Below are 24,476 nucleotides of genomic sequence, written 5' to 3' on the forward strand. Positions count from 1 at the left end.
AATATTTCACGTATTTTTTAAAAAAAAAACGGGATATTTTTTTTAGTTAATTCAAGTTCCGAAAATAATATTTAAGAAATGAATATTTAGATTTTTCCATTTATTTTTGCATTTTAAAATTATTTTTTAAAATATGTACAGTGTAGTATTCTATTAGAATATTTCACGTATTTTTTAAAAAAAAGGGGATTTTTTTTAGTTAATTCAAGTTCCGAAAATAATATTTAAAAAAAGAATTTTTGGATTTTTCCATTTATTTTGCATTTTAAAATTATTTTTAGATTTAGTCTCACGGTCTCATAAAATTAGAATGATATCTCAAATGAACCTGAACCTATATATATATATATATATATATATATATATATATATATATATATATATATATATATATCATACTTTTACATTACTTTTTACTATAATTTGTTATTTTTGTAAAACATGTATGAATTGCCAATAAGGATCTTATCATCATTGTATATAGGATTACTGGCTTGGAGATTACTTTTATTTTCCGTTGGTGATCAAATTTGTTGTCTTAGATAGTTAAATTCTGATCATTTTACAATTCTGATAAACAAACAATAACATCCCAATTTACAAATGGAGATCATGACATACCTATTGATGTCAACAACATCATCAATTATGCCGATGACAAATAGAATAAGGGAAGGGGCCGATAACGCATTTACGGACTCTTTAGCCACGTCAATTAGCATGACTTTTTTTATTATATATACTAGGTGTGAAACCCGTGTATTACACAGACTGATTTAAAAAGGATTAAACATTAAAGCGTAAACAAAAAATATTTTTAATGTATAACTTTAAAATAAAAAAAAAGAAAAAACATATTTATTACAATTTAATATCATATATATGATATTTAATACTTTACATATATAAGTATATGACTTTAATTTTAAAAATTGAGACAAACTAAAATTGACAAGTGAATAATATTTATTTTAAAAATAACACAAAATGACAAATGTCAAAAATAATGAGAGATTGACATGTTGCAAAAAAAAAACCTTCATTTATTAAGGAGGATATATATATATATATATATATATATATATATATATATATATATATATATATATATATATATATATATTAGTTTATAACCCGTGGAAACCACGGTTATAAAATTAATTAAATTTTTATAGTTAAAACTTAAAATTATTAATTAATTATGTTAAATAAGCTATTAATTAAGAGATCTTTTTAGTTATATAAATTTTAGTCATTGATTTAAATAAATATGTGAAATTGTATCATTTTATAATTTATATTAATTTAATTTTAATTTTTATTCTAATATTATTAATTTAATGTAATTAGAGTGAAAATTTTAAATTTGAAATTTGAAATTGAGTTGACAAGTGGCATGTATTAATTATGAAACATAATATGGTGACACATGACAAAAAAAAATGTGTATTAATTAGGAGGCCTAATATGATGACACATGTCAAAAGGATATTAAAACTATTCTTTTATTAGAATAAGGATATATATATATATATATATATATATATATATATATATATATATATATATATATATATATATATATATATATATATATATATATATATATTACTTTGTTCTTGGAATCTTGGCCATTTTATCGGGGTACAAATTAGTAAAGCAAAACTATGTCTAGGTAGCTTTCTATTTTTTGTTGTTTCGGATACATGTTTATTCCATTTGTATTGGGGCGTTTTTACTTATAAGGACGGAGACACTAGGGGGCTGTCGTATGCTTTGCTCCCCTCAATCTCATTTAAAAGAATAGTTATGAAATATATAAAATTCGCCTACGAGTAAATACTTATCCCTCATCTGTAGTTATTAAAGTGAGCCCTCCCAATTATTTTTATAAAATCAATTGTCTTATTAGAAAACAATGAAGTTGTGAGACTTATGACCAATTGAGGCCCACTTTTGTCTAAAATCACATTGCCAAATATTTTTATTTTGATGGCTTATTAATTTTATACCTTATCCATGTTAACTGGTCAAGTCTTGTTTATAAACAGGTTGCTAAATTGACATTCTTTAGATATCTTATAAACACTTTTAATAAAGGTCAATCTATAATAAACTATTTATAATTTATTTTTTCAAAAAACAATGTAAATTCAACCAATAAAAAACCTTAAAAATAGCTTTTTAATTTTGACCTTGATAGCGTAACTATTTTTATTGAGGATCCAATTATGAGTTATTGGCTATATTGCTATTTCTAATCAATAAAAACGTAATTTTTTAATTCTTATTATATATTTTATTTTTTTTTGTAACTTGTAACTAATAATTTAATTACAATTTAACTTAAAGTGATATACTATTTTGTATATTTTTATAAATTTTATTTAATTGCATTCTTCTAAAATGGAATATAATATGATATTATCTATGTTCTAACTAGTTCTTTTTAATAATAATAGGTTAACGGACGACAAATATGATTTTGATTGTTTGAAAATTTTAAAGATTGTTTTTTACAAAGATCGATATAATTCTTATTCAATTTCCTTTTGAATTATAAAGACTCTATTATGATATTTGGATATAAATTTTTTTTAATAATTAATTACGATATAAGGCTCCTTTATCTTAAATTTTTGGTTCCGCCCCTGTTTACTTAGTTGGTGGAACTATACACATGTAAAATTTGAACTTAAGAAAAAAAATGTCAACTAGTGAGACATTCGTTTTATCTGCAAAATTTGTTGTTATTCTGTTGTCAATTGACATTAACAACAAATTACCATATGACTTTGGCCGTTGCTAATGCCCAACACTCTAGTAGTCAATATGATTAGTTTTGATAATTCATGAGTGCTTATCTAGGTTGTCGCTGTAAATCAACATATTATCAAAAAAGTCGGTAAAAATTTCCTCATATAATCCATGAAAACGAAAAAATATGGTAAAGTCATCCCAGAGGTCCCCACCATTAACATGTAAAAGTAAATCACAATGTATCAACATGCAAGGAAATGGTGTCCACATTTGAAGCCTACTTATGGATTTTCACATTCTAATGGTTAAACTAACACAAATAGATCTATTTCCTAAAGTATTATTAGACCTGACAAAATCTGACACGACATGACAACCCAACACGAAGTTAGCGGGTTAGTGTCAGAGATTTTGACCCGTTTATGTATACGAGTTGACACGACACGACACGATAATTAAACGGGTAGGGTTAGGGTCAAGACTTTCAACTCGAAGATGACCCGTTTAGTTTTATATATATATATATATATATATATATATATATATATATATATATATATATAAGTTTCATATTTTTATAAATATTTTAAATATTGTACATTTGTAGTAGCCCAAACTCAAAAATTAAAGTAAAATTCAAACTTTCAAAGTGGCTTAATTTTACTGATCCTCATTACCTATCTTATTTGCTTCCCAACTCTAACTCTTTTCATTTTGCTTTCTAAAGTTATAACTACCCCCGTCCCATATTTATTGTCCAATTTTGACTTTCTAAGTCTTTATTCTTCAAATTTGACCTTAAATATTTTTGTTTTTTATATATAACACTTAATTCAAAATGTATGAATAGATTGTGTTTTAAATATCTTTTCATTGTTATGAGTTTTATCAATTAATTTATTACACAAATAAAAATGTTTAAAGTCACAGTTGAAAAATAAAAACTTTAAAAGTAAAAAATGGACAATAAATATGGGACGGAGAGAATATACTTTTTTTTGCTTTCCACCTCCCAACTCCAGCATTTCATTGTTTCATTTTTTTCCCTTCATGACTCTTACTTTTCAACCTTTAAAATGTTTCAACCCGACATGACACAACATATTTATAAGGTTTAAACCATAACCCGAAATCCGACACGAAAATAAACGGGTTGACACGACACTACACGATAATTAAACGGGTCGGGTTAGGGTCAAACACTCTCAACCCGTTTAATGTCTTGACACGACACAAACCCGACATCACACGACACGTTTGCCAGGTTTAAGTATTATACAATAGATACAAGATACAAATGTAATCATGATTTTAGTCTAAAAACGAGTTAAAGATGAAGTCAATTTCGGGTTCTTTCTTAGTAGTTGACACTAACGCTCCGGTGCTATATTCAGATACAATTTTTCAGAATAACTATAATTTGTCGAGTTCTCTAATGCTTGTAGAATATGAGTTTGACTACCGGTGAAACCCTTCCTACCATGAAAGTTATTTGAGTAGTTTGGTACAGGCCTAGATATCACCGCCCCACAATTGTTACTAGTTGTGGTTGTGGTAGATGTAGATGCTTGGTTGATGGCGTAATTGCCACCACGACGTGGCATAGGCACGCTATGGTTATGCCTGGCTTCATAGGTCGTGATCACGGACTGAAAATCATGTGAGGCTCGTTCGACAAGCTTTCGTACTCGACACCCTACGTATGTGCATTTGTAGTAGCTTCTTGGATTCATATTTCCTTTAACTACTTTTTGCCCGTATTTTCTCCATTTGTATCCATCATCAAGTATATCAATATCACTTTTGGTTTCAACAACTAGTCTTGGTTCTTCAAGGGTTTTACTCAAACTAGAAGAGATCACTTCACTCTCAACCTCATCTAATTTCCTGCAAAAGAAAAAGAAGAATATCATATATGTGACTCAGTTTTCTTAATTGTTATTTATTGGGTATCTCTGATTTACATTTTTTCTCTCATACCCATTTAAATATTAATTTCCCATCACATCATAACAATAAGGTCTTGAAATAACATTTACATTTTCTCTCTCATATCCATTTAAATATTAATTTCCCATCACATTATAACAATAGGGTCTTCAAATAAAATGTAATCGTTATCTTCACATTAACATAGCCTACAAATATAAACTACCTTAATGGTCTCACCAACTCAATGGTATTGTCAAACATGTAAAAGATATATCACAATATCTTCGGAATAAGGAAATAATTTGAAAACTTGAACTTGTACTTTACTTTTTTTTTTATTTATTTATGGATTTTCATAACATGCAAGAGAAACTGATATATATGTAAATAAAAGAAATTAAACCTTACCATCTCTTAGCCTCGGGCTCATTTTCATGATCAATTCTCGATTTGCAAATCAAAGATCCAAGCTCTTGCTCGTGTTCTATGAAGGAGCATTCAGAATAGGGCTGGAAACGGTTTGAATGCTCAAATATTGTGTTGTTAAACGAGTTTGAGGAAGATTTCTGAAAGTTTGTAGGCATTGTATGATTATGTTTTTCTTTGTAAATGATCTTGGTGATAAACCCATTCAAGTCCTTCTCTACTTTCTTCTTCGTTGGACAATTAGGATAAGTACACTTATAATAACTTTGAGGATTATTGCTTCTTTTGATTTGTTTTTGACCATATTTTCTCCAATTGTAACCATCTTGATATCGGTTTTGCTCATTAGTAGCTTGAATTGAGTTAAAATTACTATGGCTTTGAGGTGACTGTATGGATTTCGGTTCAGTTTTGCTGATTTCTATCGAGAAATCAGTTGGTTTCTGTTGACTTTCAACATTCCAATCCAGAGCTTGACTCTTCGTAGATTCTTCCTGCTTCAAAACAAAAAGGCAACAAAACATCAACACCTCTTAAACCTAATTCTATTAACATTGCACAATTCTAAGTAGATAAACGGAAAAGAATACAACAATTGACCAAAAAAAGTCAAAATGTCAATATTCATATTAAAAACTCAATTTACAACCGTTGACAATGTTGCTATAAAAAATATAAAGAAACCAAAACTACACACTTACCTTCTTGTTTCCGGAAATGGAAGATGAGGTAGGCCATATTTGAGATTGAAAATTTAAATTAGTATCATTTGCTTTTTCCTCCTTGAAATGAAAATCAGAATAACTCCCTGAAGATGAAATAATCTGCGACAATAACCAAAATCAGAAAGTACCCATTAACCCAATCACATCAAAGATCAATACTTTCTTTATAAAAGGAAAACTTACATTGGAATTGAAGGAGAAGAAAGGAGGATCCAAGAACTGATTTGGGTTTGTAGAGGTGAAAGGAGAAGTATAAAACGGTGTAATAAAAGACTGCTTTGGACTTTCAACTCCGTTGTTGAACTCAAACAAATCCCACTTCCGTTCTTCGTTCTTGTTGTCATTCGAAACAAGACTTCTTGAAGAATTGTCAAAAGAAAATCTTGTGTTTAATCTTCCACCGAAAGAATTCATGGTTGTTATTTTTTGTATTTACTTGTGTAAAACAGAAAAGTCTTGATATGATCAGCAAAATAGTCAGAGACCTAGTAAAACAAAGAGAGATATGTGCATTATGTTTTGGGATTTTGCTTTTAAATGATTTGAAATTGCGAGGGTTTGTTGGTTTCTGGGAAGGTGAGATTTTGTGTTAACTTTTTAGCAAGTGAAATAAGAACAAGAAATTTGACCGTTGACAAATTCTCTAAGTCAAACTTGGACTTGGTTGCTTAGCTAGAATGGGTGAACTGAAGAAAGAACCCTCGTCTTTGGGACCAGTTCATGATCATAGATTTGATTTTAATGATTGTTACAATTAGAACGACAGAGAACTGTGACAACTGTCTGACTACACCCCACATACGGGTTAATGGTACGAGTGTTTTTGAAAAAAGTTAAACTTTATCCACTTAATAATGTGGTGCACTTTGACTTAGAAAAAAAATAGTTTTAAAGAAAACCTAATATCTTGAGTGTTTATATGTGTTCGTCAAGAGTATTTGAAAGTTTTTGGTTTTTAATGAAAACATAAATTAAAGAAAAAAACTTTGTTCCATAATACAAATTTAAAATTGTGTTTGACGCCACAAAATTATCTTATTTTTCAGAGTACAAGGTATTTCAAAATTTTCAAATATATCCTAATTTAAGAGCAATTCGTTATTTACTCCCCAGATTGCTTCCCCTGTTTGATGGTTTTTGGTTTATGTTGTTTAATTTGATTTTTTTTTTTGTTTTTTGTTTGTTTTTTGCTTTTTATTTTTGTTTTTGTTATTTAGTTGTTTTTTTCTATCTTTTTGTCCGTTCAAACAATTATTGTGTTATTTTTTTAGTTCAAATTATCCATATGTTATTTCTTTTCGTTCGGACTATCTTTGTGTTATTTTTTTTCGTTTGGAGTATCATTGTGTTTTTTATAGTCGAATATCATGAACTACTTCAACTTTGTCTTCTACCAATCGTTCCTACATGTTAGTAACTCCGAAATGGTCTATATGGATTTCAACACCATATTCATACGCAATGCGCCAATGCCTACGTATTCGGCATGGTCAATGTTAATTTGAATTAACTTCAAACCTTCTGAAAATTAAATATCAAGAATAAAATCATAAAGTTTATCACAATTTTCATCTGTGAATCTTTAACTGAACGCATAACACTCATCATTATCCATGCCGATGGAATCAATGTTAACCAGCTTATTAGGTATACCATCAATGTATATTATAGGGTACCTGCTAAAGATACCTTGGAAGTATAGATCTACGATGGTGTATATTGCCATTTTTCAAGTGTAGAAGAAAGAAATTGGAGAAAGGGTTTCCTGATGAAGGAAAATGAGAAAGGAAAAAAGTAAGCAATTTGTTCGGTACATCTCCTTTGAAACCTAAACCGACACAATCAAGATCCTACATGTAGCATAATAAATGACTTGACATAAGGGTAACCATTTACCCTTCTTTTGTAACACCCTAAGTTTTTTTCAAATTTTTTTCAAACTCTTTCAAATCTGTGGTTATAAAATCTTGACAAAACTTAAAAAATGGTCCATGTGGTTTTCGAAAATATCAAGTTTGATCCCTAATTTACAAAAACCTCACAGATCGTCCCTGTGGTTTCAAAACTTTTAACATTTGGTCCTTTCGGCTAACTCCGTTACCATTTAGCCGTTAAATCAGGGGCATTTTTGTCATTTCACTGCACAGGGACCATTTATGAGATATTCAATTACTTTTTTTTTTAAATAAATAGATAAATAATATTTAATATGCAATGGATCCCACCCTCTCTCTCTCTCTCTCTCTCTCTCTCTCTCCCTCTCTCCGCCAAAATAAAAAGGGCCATATTAACCCACCTCCAATGCCATCAACATTGCAGCCTTCCCCTTCCTTCTCGTCGTGAACCGCCGGATGCCAAAATAACCGGGCAGCAGAGCTGCCACCCACCATTGGCAAAACCCACTTCACCACCGCCACCGCAGTGACTGTTGGAACACCCTTACTCTGACCATCTACCATCTGACATCGTCCATCGCTTTTCCCTCTCGTCATCCTCGCTGAGTAAAAGCAAGAAGGAAGCAAGAAAGGCAACCGGAGCAACCTCCGGCCACCACTACATCTGCCATCTGCTGCTGCCACCATGATTCCAGCCGCCACCACCACCTTCTACTGCTTCAATCGATTTACAATGCAAAATTACCTTTTCTGGAAGGATCTTGGAAGGATTGGTAGAGGACTAAGAAGCACAAGAATGTGAGGAGTGGGATAAGGTGAAGGGAATGATAATGGATAAGCAGAGCACCAACAATTCTTCATGCCTGTATCCAAGTCTCTTATAATTTTCCCTTATTTTAATTCTAACTCCTTAATTTCTTATTCCCATCTCTATACATGTTCATCTATTTGCTGAATTGGATGTCTCTGGACAGAAAATTGGAATTGTATGCTTCCAATGGTGATAACTCTTACTAAATAAATCAGAAAATGAAGGAGGAGAACAATGCACTCCAGGTGCTCGATGAAACACCTGAAAGAAATGTTCCTTCACAAAACTGAAAGTGTATAATTTCACACCTGGAGAAGAAGATTGGCTCTCAATTCGAACAGGCCACACTCGATGTAACACCCAGAATCAGAAAGACCAAGAAAGGAAAGAAAAGCTCTAAGTCGAAAGGGTCAACTCGACGAGTCTGAGTGGGCTCCATGTGGAAGATTAAGTGACTGACTCAACGAGTCGACAAGTGGACTCGACGAGTCTGGTCTGGGTTGGGAAACCCTAATTTCGGGACTTAGCACCCTATTTAAGCATCTCATTCTCTTCCTTAGGGTTCATTTGCGGCCCCTATAGTCCAAAACTCGAAACCCTAGCCACCCAACCTCTTCTTGAGCTCATTTCTTACCTTGTGAGTGAATTGAAGCTTGGAGAAGGAAGAAGGACCTTGGCGGTGAAAGAAGAAGATATAGATCCAGAGTTGGAGTAGCATTTCAGACCATTTGGAGGTAAAAAGCTTATGCCTTGTCTATTAATCATTTAGATCCCTTTCTAGCATAGATTTTGTCACATTTGGACCATTTCCAAGGGCAATCTGAACTTGGAGCCTTGAGGACAAAAAGGACTTGAGATCTGAGCATTTATGAGCTTGAGGAGCTCTGAGGGGGCAACTTTTTTTTTTCCATCCATGGCTTCATTTCATAACCTAGGCCTTTTTTGAAGCTTGGATTAAGTGTTCTAGCCTCATTACACCTTGCATGCACGTAAAGTTAGCAACTTTATGTGCAAAGCTAGCATTAGAAGTCCAGATCTATGAGTTGAAGGTGTTGGAATGGACTGTGATCGACATAATAGAGGTGTCACAAGGTGGACTCGGCGAGTCGGGTCGCAAACTCAAACCCTTCTGTTTATGAGTCAAATCAGTGAGTGGGGTTAGTGAGGATTCAGTTAGCCTGGACCCATAATGATCATCAAGATCATAACACTCGACGAGTCTAATGAGGAACTCGACGAGTCCAAGATAATCTTCTTAGTTATGAAAATAAACTTGACGAGTTGTTCATACAACTCGGCGAGTCAAATCTTAGACATTCATGCTATGATGATGAACTTGACGAGTTCAAGGATGAACTCGGCGAGTCGGTTGAATATGGTCCCGAAGTGTTAGTTGAAGGAGAACCCGTCGAGTTATTTCCAGACTCGACCAGTGGAGTCGGGGTTGTTTTGAGATAGAAGAGCATGGACTCGGTGAGTTGGTAGAACAACTCGGCGAGTCGGGCCAACTGTAAGGTTAACTTTGACCAGGACTTTGACTAGAGTTGACTTAGTTGACCTCGGGAGGACAGTTTACTCTAAGTGTTATTATTGGTATTGGTAACTTAGGGAGCTAGAGGAGCAACATTTCAGAGAGTTGTCGGTTAGCAGCCAGAGGGTTATCGACCGAGTTCAGCAGTTCAGGTGAGTTTTCCTTCCAGTAGGAACGGGTCTACGACCATAATGCCGGCTAGTTTAGATAACAGTAGTTCTGGACTTTAGTCCGATGCAGTAGTTCAGTATGCTTAATGTCTTTGTGATTCATGCATGTTTATGTGTTAGTTAGTCTGGGCCTCGGTCCGATGCAGTATGTAGTATATGTGCTTATGTTATATGCTATGATCATGTTATGCTATGTTCAATTAGCATGGACTTCGGTCCGATGTAGGGGCAAGGACCCAGTTAGTCCGGACTTTGGTCCGATGCAGTGGGCAAGGCCCAAGTTAGTCCGAATTTCGGTCTTGAGGAAAGTTCGGATAGATGTGGAAGGTAGTATGGGCCCATACTACTGAAAGCAGAGGATCCGTACTCGATTCAAGAGGGGCCAAGACGAAACCAGGGAATTTGTAGAGTATGTGTGAGATCCCTCAGTAGCGATGATTATTCTGACCGTTAATGTGATATGTTTTCAGCATGGTGACGTTGCACGAGATACCAGTTGGCAGTTCAAGTGTCGGGGAGGGATTTGGCTCAAGCTCTAGAGCCGGACAACTTGATGATCATATGAGAGATGTCATTTCCGTAGAGATTATGCGCAACATCAATTATCAGACTCCTGTGATATTCGGTTCGGTTAGGGAGGCTATCGTGGAGCTTTTGGATAGTCGTCTTGAGGCCCTTAAGGTCGGGATAATTTCAGGGCAGTTTGGGGCTAGAGCCCGATTCTTATGGATCCTAGGGATCCATCAGGGAGCAGGGGTCCTATTTTTAGCTCTTGCCATCAGGGTTCGGGAGTGAGTGGGGAACCCTGTCCCTAGGAGAGTTCTCTGCATGATTGGGTTGTTGTAGAGGTTTCACGAGTCGTTCGCGAGGAGCTACCCGACATCGTCAAGAGGGTCACTGATAGGTTGACCGAGAAGCTCCAGGATCAGACAGCGGTTGTTCAGATGATTGATGGGGACGACGGGGTAACGCAGGAGCGAGAGATTGACCGGGAGTCAGAAAAGAAGAGGAAACCGGGTGAGGTTCAGTGGCCCACAGGTTCGGGTAAAAGAACCAAAGGGCCGACTTCGAGATCGAGAGACTTCCAGGGCCGCAGCCGATGCGGTAAGTGTGGTAGGACGCACGGGGGTGCGTGTAGGAGTAGTAGAGGTGACGATCCTGAATGTTTCAAGTGCGGCCGGACTGGTCATTTTAGCAGAGATTATACTGCTACCATCACCCAGGGACTTGACTCAATATGTTTCCATTGCAGTCGGAGGGGCCACAAGAAGGCCCACTGTCCGAGTTTGTGTTCAGCAGGGCAGGTGACAGCTCCTGCCCCTATGACTTCGAGAACCGCCAACAGACGTCAGGGTCGAGCAAGGGTGCCCACGGCTCGGAGTAGAGCATTCCGGTTGATTTCAGCAAGGATTCGAGCAGCACGGGATGTTGGAGGTACATATCTTTTACCTTCCTGTCAATTATTTATGATGTTGTTGTTATGTTACTACACCGATTTAGTAGGTACATATATTGGAATATTATATTACCTACTTGTGAGTAAGTCATATGCCATCTGCATATCTTGGATTTTGAATGATAGCTCGAGGTCGTCCCCTGTAGAGCAGGTTACTTCGGATTTAGTAACTGTAGCAAGTATGAGTGAGACTCGGTAGTATCTCACTACCTTCAGGAAGGTGTCGTTCGGGTATAAATCAGTTATATTCCAGTACGAGGAGCACTTGAGGGAGGTGCTAGAGACTTTGAGGAAGGAGAGACTTTTTGCAAGGTACTCCAAGTGTGAGTTCTAGTTGTGCGAGGTGCAATTTCTTGGGTACCTTGTCAATCAGAAGGGTATTATAGTCGTTCCGGCTAAGATAGAGGACGTGATACAGTGGGAGTTTCTGAGGTCTCCAATTGAGATTCAGAGCTACCTGGGTCTAGCAGGTTATTACCAGAGATGTATTTGGATTCTTGAAAGTGGTGTGATCTTTTGGACTGGTTAGTATTGACACACTAGCAATGGTAAGCGTGGTTTTCAGCAGATTTCGCAGAGAATGGTAAGAAGGATTGAGAATCCTTCTAGTATTGTGTGTTGTAAGACGTTAGTTGAATCAAAGTGGGGGAGAATCATCCAAGGATTTAGAAGTAGGAGTAGTTTTGAAATTGGGATAAGTTTCACATCCTTATCAGAAAGGATGACAACCCATGCAACTGTGTGGTTTGAGGATAGTGTGAGATGGAAGATTGGAAAAACTTGCCAGTAAGGAGATCGCATTCCCGTGACGTTTGCCAGCAAGCCTTAGGGAATCAAGTTGGGGATTCCAGTCAGGGCATGGGTTCAGTCTTGAATGATAGGTCGTGTGTATACTCGTCGTCGGATGTGTTCAGTTCAGTAACCAACGAATGAGATAGTGTTAAAGTGTTGTAAGTCTGCGGGTGTAGCCGTAGCATTCACTAGCCGCCAGATAGTGTTAGAGTGTTGTAAGTCTGTGGGTGTAGCCGTAGCATTCACTAGCAACCAGATAGTGTTAGAGTGTTGTAAGTCTGCGGGTGTAGCCGTAGCATTCACTAGCAGCCAGATAGTGTTAGAGTGTTGTAAGTCTGCGGGTGTAGTCGTAGCGTTCACTATAAGCCAGATAGTGTCAGAGTGTTGTAAGTCTGCGGGTGTAGCCGTAGCATTCACTAGCAATTAGGTAGTGCTAGAGTATTGTGAGACTGCGGGCATAGCCTTAGAATACACTTGGCTGGTAGATAGCATGAGCGCGTTTTCAGGACGTGGAAGGAACATTACCCCCCCCCCCCCCCCCAGTTCGGGCGTAGCAGTAAGCACGTGGAAATCCACGAAGTGGATTTCGGAATTATCTGGATGGATTAGACCTAGTTGAGCCAGTGATAAGACTGTAGGAATGCCACTGCAGTTTTGAGATCGAAGAAGCAATGGATTGCTCCAGGTTACTTGTTATATAAGGCTACAATTGGTCATGTAGCAATCACGTTTAGCCATGGTTTGGTAACATCTGGATTTGACGCACGGACCCGATCAGTTAGATCAGGAGGTTGTTAGAGCCTTAGTGACATGATAACTAGTGGCAACTAGTTCCAGAGAAGGATTTTGTTCGGAAGTCGTGTGAGGCGACTAAAATAGGGAGTCCTTTGGCTCTGCAGCCGGGTTGGAACCCGATATTTCAGATGACTGACAAATGAATTGAGACCAGGAAGGTCTCGAGAGATGTTGGAAAGCAACCATGTAGCAACATGCTATTTCTGGCAGTTTAATGTTCAGACAATTTAGTGTTTCAGGCAGTCGGTGTTTAGGCAGTTCAGTGTTTCAGGCAGTCAGTGTTCTAAGCAGTTTAGTGTTTTCAGGCAGATCAGTGTTTCAGAAAGTTTTGGGTCTCCAGCGGTAATTGTATTTTGGATTTTCATGGATCGCTTGGGGAGTGGCAAGTCACTCATAGCACGATTATCTGAGTTATGGCCAAGTATAAGTGAATCACAGGGATAAATGGATCTGTGAATTCTGTTGTTCTAGTGGGAACCTGGAGTAGTTAGCATGTAAGGATTGGTAAGGAATGATTCCAAGGATGAAATATAATTTAAATGGCTGGAGTAATGGATAATGTGAAAGGTATGTCCTTCGCAGTGGCAGGGGAGGTGGTTAGTTATGGGGAGTTGCCTTCGGGAAGCCAGAAAACGCGCAAGGAAAAGGGGGTGAGCCCCTAGGAGGTTCATCATAAGTACTCGGGAAGTACCAGATGGATGGTCAGTTGGGTAAGATGTGTTCTCAGGATTGTTGAGGATTAGAGTGCACTCAAGGTGATTAGCTACAAGAACTAGTTTTAGCCGGGATGACGGGGCAGAAGGCCATTGAAGGCGGTACCCCGAGGGTTGGACCGAGAAGATGAAGTGTGCAATGTACATGAATTTTGTGAGGAGATTGGAGGACGGTTGGCCGTGGTGGACTTCGAGGACGAAGTCTAGTTTAAGCGGGGGAGAGTTGTAACACCCAGAATCAGAAAGACCAATAAAGGAAAGAAAAGCCCTAAGTCGAAAGAGTCAACTCGTCGAGTCCAAGGAAGAACTCGACGAGTCAGAGCAGGCTCCGTGTGGAAGATTAAGTGACCGACTCGATGAGTCGGCGATTGGACTCGGCGATTCTGGTATGGGTTGGGAAACCCTAATTCTGGGACTTGGCACCCTATTTAAGCATCTCATTCTCTTCCCTAGGGTTCATTTGCGGCCCCTATAGTCCAGAACTCGAAGCCCTAGCCACCCAACCTCATTCTTGAGCTAGTTTCTTACCTTGTGAATGAATTGAAGCTTGGAGAAGGAAGAAGGACCTTGGTGGCGAAAGAAGAAGATATAGATCCAGAGTTGGAGTAGCATTTCAGACCATTTGGAGGTAAAAAGCTTATGCCTTGTCTATTAAACATTTATATCCATTTCTAGCATAGATTTTGTCACATTTGGACAATTTCCAAAGGCAATCCGAACTTGGAGCCTTGAGGACGAAAAGGACTTGAGATCTGAGCATTTTTAAGCTTGAGGAGCTTTGAGGGGGCATCTTTTTTTTCCATCCATGTCTTCATTTCATGACCTAGGCCTTTTTTGAAGCTTGGATTAAGTGTTCTAGCCTCATAACACCTTGCATGCACGTACAATTAGCAACTTTATGTGCAAAGCTAGCATTAGAAGTCCAAATCTATGAGTTGAAGGTGTTGGAATAGGCTGTGATCGACAGAATAGAAGTGTCACAAGGTGGAATCGGCGAGTCAGTTCATGGACTCGGCGAATAGGGTCGCAAACCCAAACCCTTATGTTTATGAGTGGGGTTAGTGAGGATTCAGTTAGCCTGGACCCATAATGATCATCAAGATCATAACACTCGACGAGTCTAATGAGGAACTCGGCGAGTCCAAGATAATCTTCTTAGTTATGAAAATAAACTCGACGAGTTGTTCATACAACTCGGCGAGTCAAAGCCTAGACATTCATGCTATGATGATGAACTCGGCGAGTCGGTTGAATATGGTCCCGAAGTGTTAGTTGAAGGAGAACCCGTTAAGTTATTTCCAGACTCGACAAGTGGATTCGGGGTTGTTTTGAGATAGAAGAGCATGGACTCGGTGAGTTGGTAGAACAACTCGGCGAGTCGGGCCAACTGTAAGGTTAACTTTGACCAGGACTTTGACTAGAGTTGACTTAGTTGACCTTGGGAGGACAGTTTAGTCTAAGTGTTATTATTGGTATTAGTATCTTAGGGAGCTAGAGGAGCAGCATTTCGGAGAGTTGTCGGCTAGCAGCCAGAGGGTTATCGGCCGAGTTCAGCAGTTCAGGTGAGTTTTCCTTCTAGCAGGAACGGGTCTACGGCCACAATGCCGACCCGTTTAAATAGCAGTAGTTCCGAACTTTAGTTCGATGCAGTAGTTCAGTATGCTTGATGTCTTTGTGATTCATGCATGTTTATGTGTTAGTTAGTCCGGGCCTCGGTCCGATGCAGTATGCAGTATATGTGCTTATGTTATATGCTATGATCAATTAGTATGGACTTCGGTCCGATGCAGGGGGCAAGGCCCCAGTTAGTCCGGACTTCAGTCCGATGCAGTGGGAAAGGCCCAAGTTAGTCCGGATTTCGGTCCGATGCAGGGGGAACGGCCCCAGTTAGTCCGTACTTCGATCCGATGCAAGGGGCAAGGCCCCAGTTAGTCCGGATTTTGGTCTGATGCAGGGGGCAAGTCCTCAGTTAGTCCGGACTTCAGTCCGATGCAGTGGGCAAGGCCCAGTATGTGCTTTATATGTTATTTTATGGTATGTGGTAGTTCGGGGGAACTCACTAAGCTTTGTGCTTACGGTTTTCAGTTTTGGTTTCAGGTACTTCTGGTAGCGGAGGGAAGAGCTCGGGGTGAGCGCACGACAGACACCATAGTTAGTCAGCTTGGGATGTTTTACTTTGATAATAAGAACATGTTTTGAATTGATACTCCAAATTTATGTTATGAATTATGATATAGTTTTATAAATATGGTTTTAGTAATGCTTTAAAGCAAATTTTTAGTCGTGATTTTTGGGTCGTTACACTCGATGAGGTTTTTGGGTTACAACAACAGCAACACCACCCTTGGGGGTGGTGGTGTTTCTCGGTAGTGAAGGAAAAGGGGAAGGGCAGTAGAAAAACGTGAATGGAAGGCAGTAAGTGGTGGTATTTGAGGGTGGGTTTGAGTGATCAAACGGGATGGAAGATAGGTGGCTGGGTTGTGGTTTCTGGTGGGGAAGGAGGTGATGGCAGTGGTGGTTTTATGGCGGAAGGTGGTGCTACCGTGTGGAATCGTAAGTGAGAGAGAGAGAGGGGGGTGGGACCCCTTGCATATTAAATATTATTTATTTATTTATTTTTAAAAAAAGGTAATTGAATACCTCATAAATGGTCCCTATGTAGTGAAATGACAAAAATGCCCTTGACTTAACGGCTAAATGGTAACGGAGTTATCCGAAAGGACCAAATGTTAAAAGTTTTGAAACCACAGGGACGATCCGTGAGGTTTTTGTAAATTAGGGACCAAACTTGATATTTTCGAAAACCACAGAGACCATTTTTGAAGTTTTGTCTAAAATCTTTTTTGGATTAACCTGCATTTAACAAAACTCGACCCCACAAAAACATTTACATATAAAACATTGGGTGTTACCATTAAGCATCAATACAACCATATCAAGAAATATGAATTACATCGATACCAATATTAACAAACTCAACAAGTTCCACTCCATCTATATTGACATATCATCTATCTTCTATCAATCAACACTCTATCCTTGCATATAACCTGGGATACATGACATTAAAAAGAGATACGTAAGATAATAATGTCTCGTGAGCTACGTGAGTTTGTGACCCAAAACATTTATCACATTTTCATCAAAAACATTTCATTATGCAAAACATATTTCAAATAGACATTTTCCAAATTCCATTCATTAAATGTAACATCCCGTTGATGATGGATTTTCTATTTTAACCCTAACTATAAAGGATTATTGCATTTTGGCCCTTGTGCATGAGAAAGAGTGCAAAATGGACCATAGTGACATTTTTGTAATTTTATGGCGGACTCACGTACGCGGGGCGTATGTGTGTGAGAAACAAGCCCTAATTTTCAGGGCTTGGACCATATTTAATCAACTTATGGTCTCCAAAACTCATCCCTCATCAGCCTCCAACACCTCCATATGACCCTAAACAAACCCTAATCCATTTTGAGCAATATTGAGCTTTGAGTGTGTGTTTTGGTCACTTTGAAGGAGAGAGATAGAAAAGAAGATCATCTTGGAGGAGTAGGAATCTTTGGATCCTGAATCTCATCATCATTTGTCATCACTTTAAGGTAAAAAGCTTTGAACTTGATGAAGCTATGCATAGATCTAACTTAAGCTGCTTAGAATCATAAAAATGTGGTCTTGATCATTTCTTCCCTTCCATGCATGTGCTATAAGGTCTTAATGGGTTAAGTAGTTAAGGTTTTTAGTATTAAGCACTTCTTGGCCATGCAAGACCATAAAGTAGGAAACTTTATGGTCAAGGACGTCATTTGGGGCTTGGATCTGACTTTCGAGGTAAGGAATTCATGTATTAAGCTCTTGATGAGAAGAAAGGTTGACCAGGTTGGTACATTGGGCGTACCAAGCGATACGCTACAGGTGCGCGACCAAGGGCCTGACGTAGGACATCTATCTCATGAAGGGGAGGCGCCACCATGATAGACTCCTCTATATCCTGTTACGGGGACATCATGGCTCGAATAATATATTATTGTCATTACTTTCCAATTCTTGTCATTACTTTCCATTTCTTATTATTACTTTCCATGCTTTACATATTGTTGGGTTATGAGCAATACATCAATCCTATGGTGTACATGCAAAACCTAATGCTTGGATCTAGTTTTTCTACTTGTACATGCAATAATTATCCAAGGCTTGCAAACCCTAATCTAGCATACAAAACCGAAATCAATAACTAAAACAAGTGTAGATGATTTTCTGCAGCTTTATATACAAGAACTTTATCAAATTTGGAGAAGTATGATAGAGAATGGCTAGTATATTCGAAAGAGCTAGATAAGGTATTTTGTTTCTGTTGTAAAGTGTTTAGATCATCTTACATATAGGGTATTTTGGGTGTCATTGAAATATTGGAAGAGTTTGACCCGATTATCAAAGTGCATGTGCGACGGATCACAAGTGAAGGGCTTCATGTGCATTATCTTGGCCACCTAATCCAAAACGAACTAATAGCTTTGCTAGCTGAAGAAATTAAAAAAGAACTTATCAAAAAGACAAAGGAAGCAAAATACTACTCAATCATACTTGATTGTACTCCCGATTCAAGTCATCAAGAACAGATGACTATAATAGTGAGGTATTTAAAGTTATCATATAATTTTATTACTATCGAGGAGTCCTTTTTAGATTTTTTGAATGTTGATGATACATCTGGAAAAGGATTATTTGATATTACACTTGAGGAGTTAGAGTCTCTTGGTCTTCAAATTGATGATATGCGTGGTTAAGGCTATGATAATGGATCAAACATGAAAGGAAAACACCAAGGAGTGCAAAAGAGATTTTTAGATATAAATCCTAGAGCATTTTACACTCCTTGTGGTTGACATTCTCTTAATCTAACTTTATGTGATATGGATAACAAGTGTGTTAAAGGAAAGAACTTTTTTGGATTCATCCAACGTATTTATACTATCTTTGCAAATTCTACTAAGAGGTAGGAAAATCTGACAGATAATGTTAAAGCTTGGAGTCTTAAGTCATTATGTCAAACTCATTGGGAAGCTTTATTTCAAGTTGGAGAAAAATATAATGATGCTGCAACTGCAGGTGAAGCAACTTCACTAGCAGAAAAAGAACTTAGTGACTTTGAATTTTTGGTATCAACTGTTGTTTGGTATGAAGTACTAAACTGTGTGAATATTTTGAGTAAGAAGTTACAATCAAAGGATATGCATCTTGATAATGCTATTACAGAAATAAACAAATTGATTGGGTACTTCAAGGATGATAGATGAACTGTTTTTTCAAAAGCGATTGTTGAAGCTAAGGAGATTGTTATTGAAATGGGTATTGATCCAATATTTCCACAAAAAATGTTTGATTGAAAGGAAAAAAGGTTTGATGAGAGTTCAAGTAGCGAAGAAGTTTAATTTACACCTGAAGAGAATTTCAGAGTCAATTATTTCTTATACATTGTTGATCAAACTATTTCTTCTCTTGAGACAAGATTTGAACAATTCAAAGAGTATGATAAAGTATTTGGTTTTTTATTTCCACATAATTTGAGGGGAATTGAAGATAAAGATCTTAAGTTATATTGTCATCGTCTTGAAAAAGCACTCAAGTTTGAAGAAAGATCGGATATTGATGCCGAGGAATACGGAGTTGAAATTATTTGAGACATTGGAAACCAATGAATTTAACAAATGTTTTGAAGTTTTTGAAAGAAATTGATTATTTTCCAAATGCAAGCATTGCATATAGAATATTGTTGACTATTCAGTAACGGTCATATCTATAGAAAGGAGTTTTTACAAATTGAAATTTGTGAAATCTTACTTACGCTCCACAACGACCCAAGAAAGACTTAGCGGTTTGGCGATGATATATATCGAGAACGAAATCTTAGAGAATATAGACTACGAAAAGTTGATCAACCAATTTGTAATCAAGAATGCTAAGAGAGCTTCAAGGATCGTCGATTAGCTGTTAGGATATGTTATTAGGGGTCGTTTGATAGTTGCTAACTGGGTTAGAAGTTGACTGGGTTAGAAGTTCTGATTGTGTCGACATCTGACTGAGTTTCTGTTGTTTGATTATCTTTCTAACTGACTGTAGTGAATGATGAACAATGACCATATTACCCTTGTACGTTTTGGCCCTCACTTCCTCCGCCTTGAAAAATATAAAATCGAGGTTTAATCAAGAATTGAAGTGTTATAACTTGTCTTAGTACCTATGATCAGATCTAATTTGGTTGTAAATGTTTACCATATAATACCTTTAAAGTAAAACGATGACAACAAATCATGTTAGGATTCATTTGTTTTAAAGTAAAATGATGACAACACATTTGGTATGCAAAGCAAGACCAAGTTAAGCTAGTTTTCTGAAGTTTATTAGGAAATAGATATTTAGGATTCATTTGTTTTAAAGGCTATGAATATTATAGTATTGTTCATTACTATGCATCAGTTAACCCCCACAAATGCATCAAATCTTGTACAGTACGGATATACCAGCAATTAGCACAATCTATACTAATTAGTCACTCTTATAGGCAAATAATCGAACACTTGCTGTGCACTTTATTCCCTGCTCATACGACTACTACGATTCATACGAAACCATTTCCTTTAAAATACAAAATCAAAAATTCATAGAAAAATCGAAAAGGAACAGCAAAAATAGAGCAAACTGGGAAAGATATTCGTCTGGTCAGAAGAATGATGGTCTCCGGTCGACTGGTCAGAGGAAGACGACGGGGCGGTCACCGGCTGCAGTAGGTCGGAAGGTTTATGCAACAGTAGGGAGATAACGTTCTTTCTCTGTGGAGGCGGAGGAAAGAGACGGCGAAGAAAGGAGGCTGCAAACTAGGAAGGGTCGATGGAAGAAGGGAGCGTCTATCGTTCACGATGGGGACAGAATGGGGAAGTTTTCCAGTCAGTCACCTTCTTACTTAGGACCGAATCAACCAATTTTCCATGACCGAATCAGAACATTGGACGGGGTCATACATATTTAGCCCTTTATCAAACGGGCTGACCGGACCGAGTCAGCCAAAAGTGTTGACCGGACCTAATCAGCTACATATCAAACAAGCCCTTAGTCATTAAAACACTATGATTTCGCTATGTTTATTGCTATAAGGTTTATCGTCATTTGAATAAAAAAATAGTTTATGTAATTTAATTCGTTACAGTGCTACACGTTAAGGCCTAAGAGCCTTTTTTATCCGTTTCGTCCTGGGCATTTGAATCCTCAGAACCGGCCCTGTAGTTGCCCTTCAAAGTTTTTGTCAACAACAATATCAGGTCAAAGCATTAGGATTAATAAACTTGGACTTCAATGTATCGGATAAAAATAGAAAATGGCAACGAATTTGACTATTTTGACCCTGCTCGAAAATTATTTTTTAATAAAAGCATGAATTTGTTGTTCCTAAAACAAAGATATAATAAACATAAAGTCATTGTACCACGGGATTAAAATCTAATAAATGCCCACAAATGTGTCTGTTTTACCCCTCCTCAACAACTAATTTTAATTTTATATATATATATATATATATATATATATATATATATATATATATATATATATAGGCTTAGGTTATTTTGTTTTTACTAAGTATTGTGTGCCAAAATGCACAGATCTGGACCAACGGATGATATTAATCAATGGACATGATTTGAGAGTGTATGGTATTACAATGGAGTAACATGTACCATATAATCACATAATTTTTAGCAAAAGGGTATTTTGGACAATTAACTACATTTATAAAAGGAAATTTTCGAATAAATAGGGATTATTAATTCTCCTAATTTAAAAAAAAAATCTGAATTTTTTAATTAATTCAATTTCATTTTTTACCAATTATATTATGTCAGAATATTTTTTGTTAGAATGATGCTCTTTCAGAATTTTATTCTAATAGAATATTATTTTGTTAAAATGATGCTCTTTAAGAATTTTATTTTAATAGAATATCATTGAAGAAAAACAAAATTCTTGAATCATATGTTGAAAAATAACAAACATTCTAATATATTCTTATACATCCGAACTTAAATACAAATTCATACATATTCCTACAGACTAAAAACTTTATACATTTTAATATAATTATACATATTCTAAAAGAATATCAAGGTCTTCAACGCCTTCTTCCAGCCATTCCTATCACAAATACAACAAAAACTAATAATTGTTAAAAACATGTTACTTGCAATTAACTATCACTTAATATATTATGGTAGAATAAATAGAATATGACATAATACATATAATACATTCTGGCAGAATACATCGATTTTATTCTGGTAGAATACATAATTTCCAGCAACATATTTGATTTAGAATGCATACCACAAAGTTCAAAGAGTAAATTAATTTGTGTTGATGAAAAATAAAAAGGCACAAACAACATAGAATTGTATTCCATAACCGAAAGAAAAAAAATATATGTCAGACCCAATAAAGCATAGAAACATGGTTTTCATATAAGATTTGAAAACATTATTTTGTAAGAAAGAAGAGCATCCACATAAGAGAAATTGAAACTCATCAGCTTGAACACATGAATAAAGAATGTTACTTACATTATAAGGCCCTGATACAGGAGCTGGAACCATACGAACTTACATCTTTTTCTATGCTTCCTTCTAACTTAAAGTGACTCATTAAGCAAGAAAGAACCAATTTTGGAATAAGTAACTGAAGTTTACTGAGACATATTAACAAACAGTTGGTGTGCAAATCGAAATATTTTCAATTCCACCAATAGGGATGCCATTGTTTATGATATTCTTCTATATATTTGAACCTAAAATCAAGAACTAGGAATTTAGAGAAAAATCGAACCATATAAAAATCTCAGCTGATTGGAATCGAGAATTTATAATTTATGGGGCTATCCTTGTCACTCTACTTTCTTCCAAATACCCACAATAAACATGATACCTGAATAAAGAAGATAACATGATACCTGAGATGCCATTTACGGTTCGTGGAGGGAAAACGAAGCAGAAGAGTTGTTGCAAAAAAGGAACAAACCTCTCTTCTCACTGGTTGTCTTCTAGAACTTCGACAGGTAGAAGACAAAATAAGAAACAGGGACATACAATATTTACCAAACGAATAATCTGCCTTAGACCTTCCAGCCTTTCTTCTCTCCGGTTGTCTTTTACAACTCCGACAGGTAGCTCCGGCGAGTTTCTCGATCTCGCCCTCTCTTCTCGTTGGTTGCTAAAGAAGGCTGCAAAAAAGAAATAGATGTGCTAGGGTTGGAACGGAACAACATCCACGCCTATAAACGAGAACACAAATGACTAGGTCAAATATATTACTTTATTTCCTTAATTGTAAGATTTAAATTAAATGATTTCCTTAATTAAAAGTACAAAATGTCCTAAATACCCTTTAATGATTTATTTAATGATTTATTATTTCTTGAATTCTCATTAGTACATTTAGGCACACAATACTTGCTAAAAACATTTGAACATAACTCTCTCTCTCTCTCTCTCTCTCTCTCTCTTCTCTCTCTCTCTCTCTCTCTCTCTCTCTCTCTTTCTCTCTCTCTCTCTCTCTCTCTCTATATATATATATATATATATATATATATATATATATATATATATATATATATATATATATATATATCCCTTGCTCCAAAACTACTTAATTAATCATATTATTAGCACAATATTTTTCTGCCAGATTATCTTACTTTTTGTTTGACTTTAATAACATTTTCAGGAAAATGTCAACACGAATTGAAGTTTAAAATAGCAGTGAACTTTCAATACCTACTCCACAATATCATCTACTTCTGACTAAGAAGTACATTTTTATTTTTACGTGGGTATTGAAGGTTTGTCTGCGTTATTCAGTGTAAATATCATTTAAATAAAAAAATAGTTTTCATTTTGTCCACCTATTGGGCATATATGCCCTTACACATTCAAGTTGACATATTTTTCCGTCTGGTTCTATTTTCCATATCTGATATGCACAGTCAAATTGGCATATTTTCTACATATTGGACATAATTGCCCTTACATAGTTAAAGTGATATATTTTCCACCTATCGGATGTTTTACCCTAAAATACATTAATGTGTTACTTTCGGTTGTTATAATTCTTTGAAACAAATAACATTGTACTTTAGTAAGTCAACCTTTATTTATTTTTTTTTCATTAAAACATAAAAATAAATAATATTTAATGTTTTTTTCCCAAATGAAAAGCTAAAGGTGCACCAGGAATGGGAAAATAATGTTTGGATTTATTTAATATGGTAATGTAGTTTTAATTGTTATGAAGTTAAAATAGCTATTGTAATGTATGTTAATGAATTTTAAATTGCGATGGTAATGTAATTTTAATTGTTATGTTTGCTAATGGTGTAATCCCTATTTTAATAAAAGAATATGTTTAATCTCCTATTGACAAGTG

General features: G+C 36.0%; 1 protein-coding gene and 1 pseudogene across 1 annotated transcript; one reads left to right on the plus strand and one right to left on the minus strand.

The window, feature by feature from the left end:
* Positions 1–3,722: 3,722 nt before the first annotated feature.
* LOC111898232 (probable WRKY transcription factor 26) lies at positions 3,723–6,381 on the minus strand (annotated as a pseudogene).
* A 10,030-nt stretch (positions 6,382–16,411) lies between these two features.
* LOC111898274 (uncharacterized) lies at positions 16,412–19,693 on the plus strand. Its single transcript, XM_023894196.1, has 5 exons — positions 16,412–16,559; positions 18,276–18,352; positions 18,398–18,794; positions 19,026–19,287; positions 19,582–19,693. The coding sequence occupies exons 1-5, from the start codon at positions 16,412–16,414 to the stop codon at positions 19,691–19,693; spliced, it is 996 nt and encodes a 331-aa protein (XP_023749964.1).
* Positions 19,694–24,476: the final 4,783 nt, after the last annotated feature.

The sequence above is a fragment of the Lactuca sativa genome, chromosome 9 (assembly GCF_002870075.4).
Source record: "Lactuca sativa cultivar Salinas chromosome 9, Lsat_Salinas_v11, whole genome shotgun sequence".
Lineage (NCBI taxonomy): Eukaryota > Viridiplantae > Streptophyta > Magnoliopsida > Asterales > Asteraceae > Lactuca > Lactuca sativa.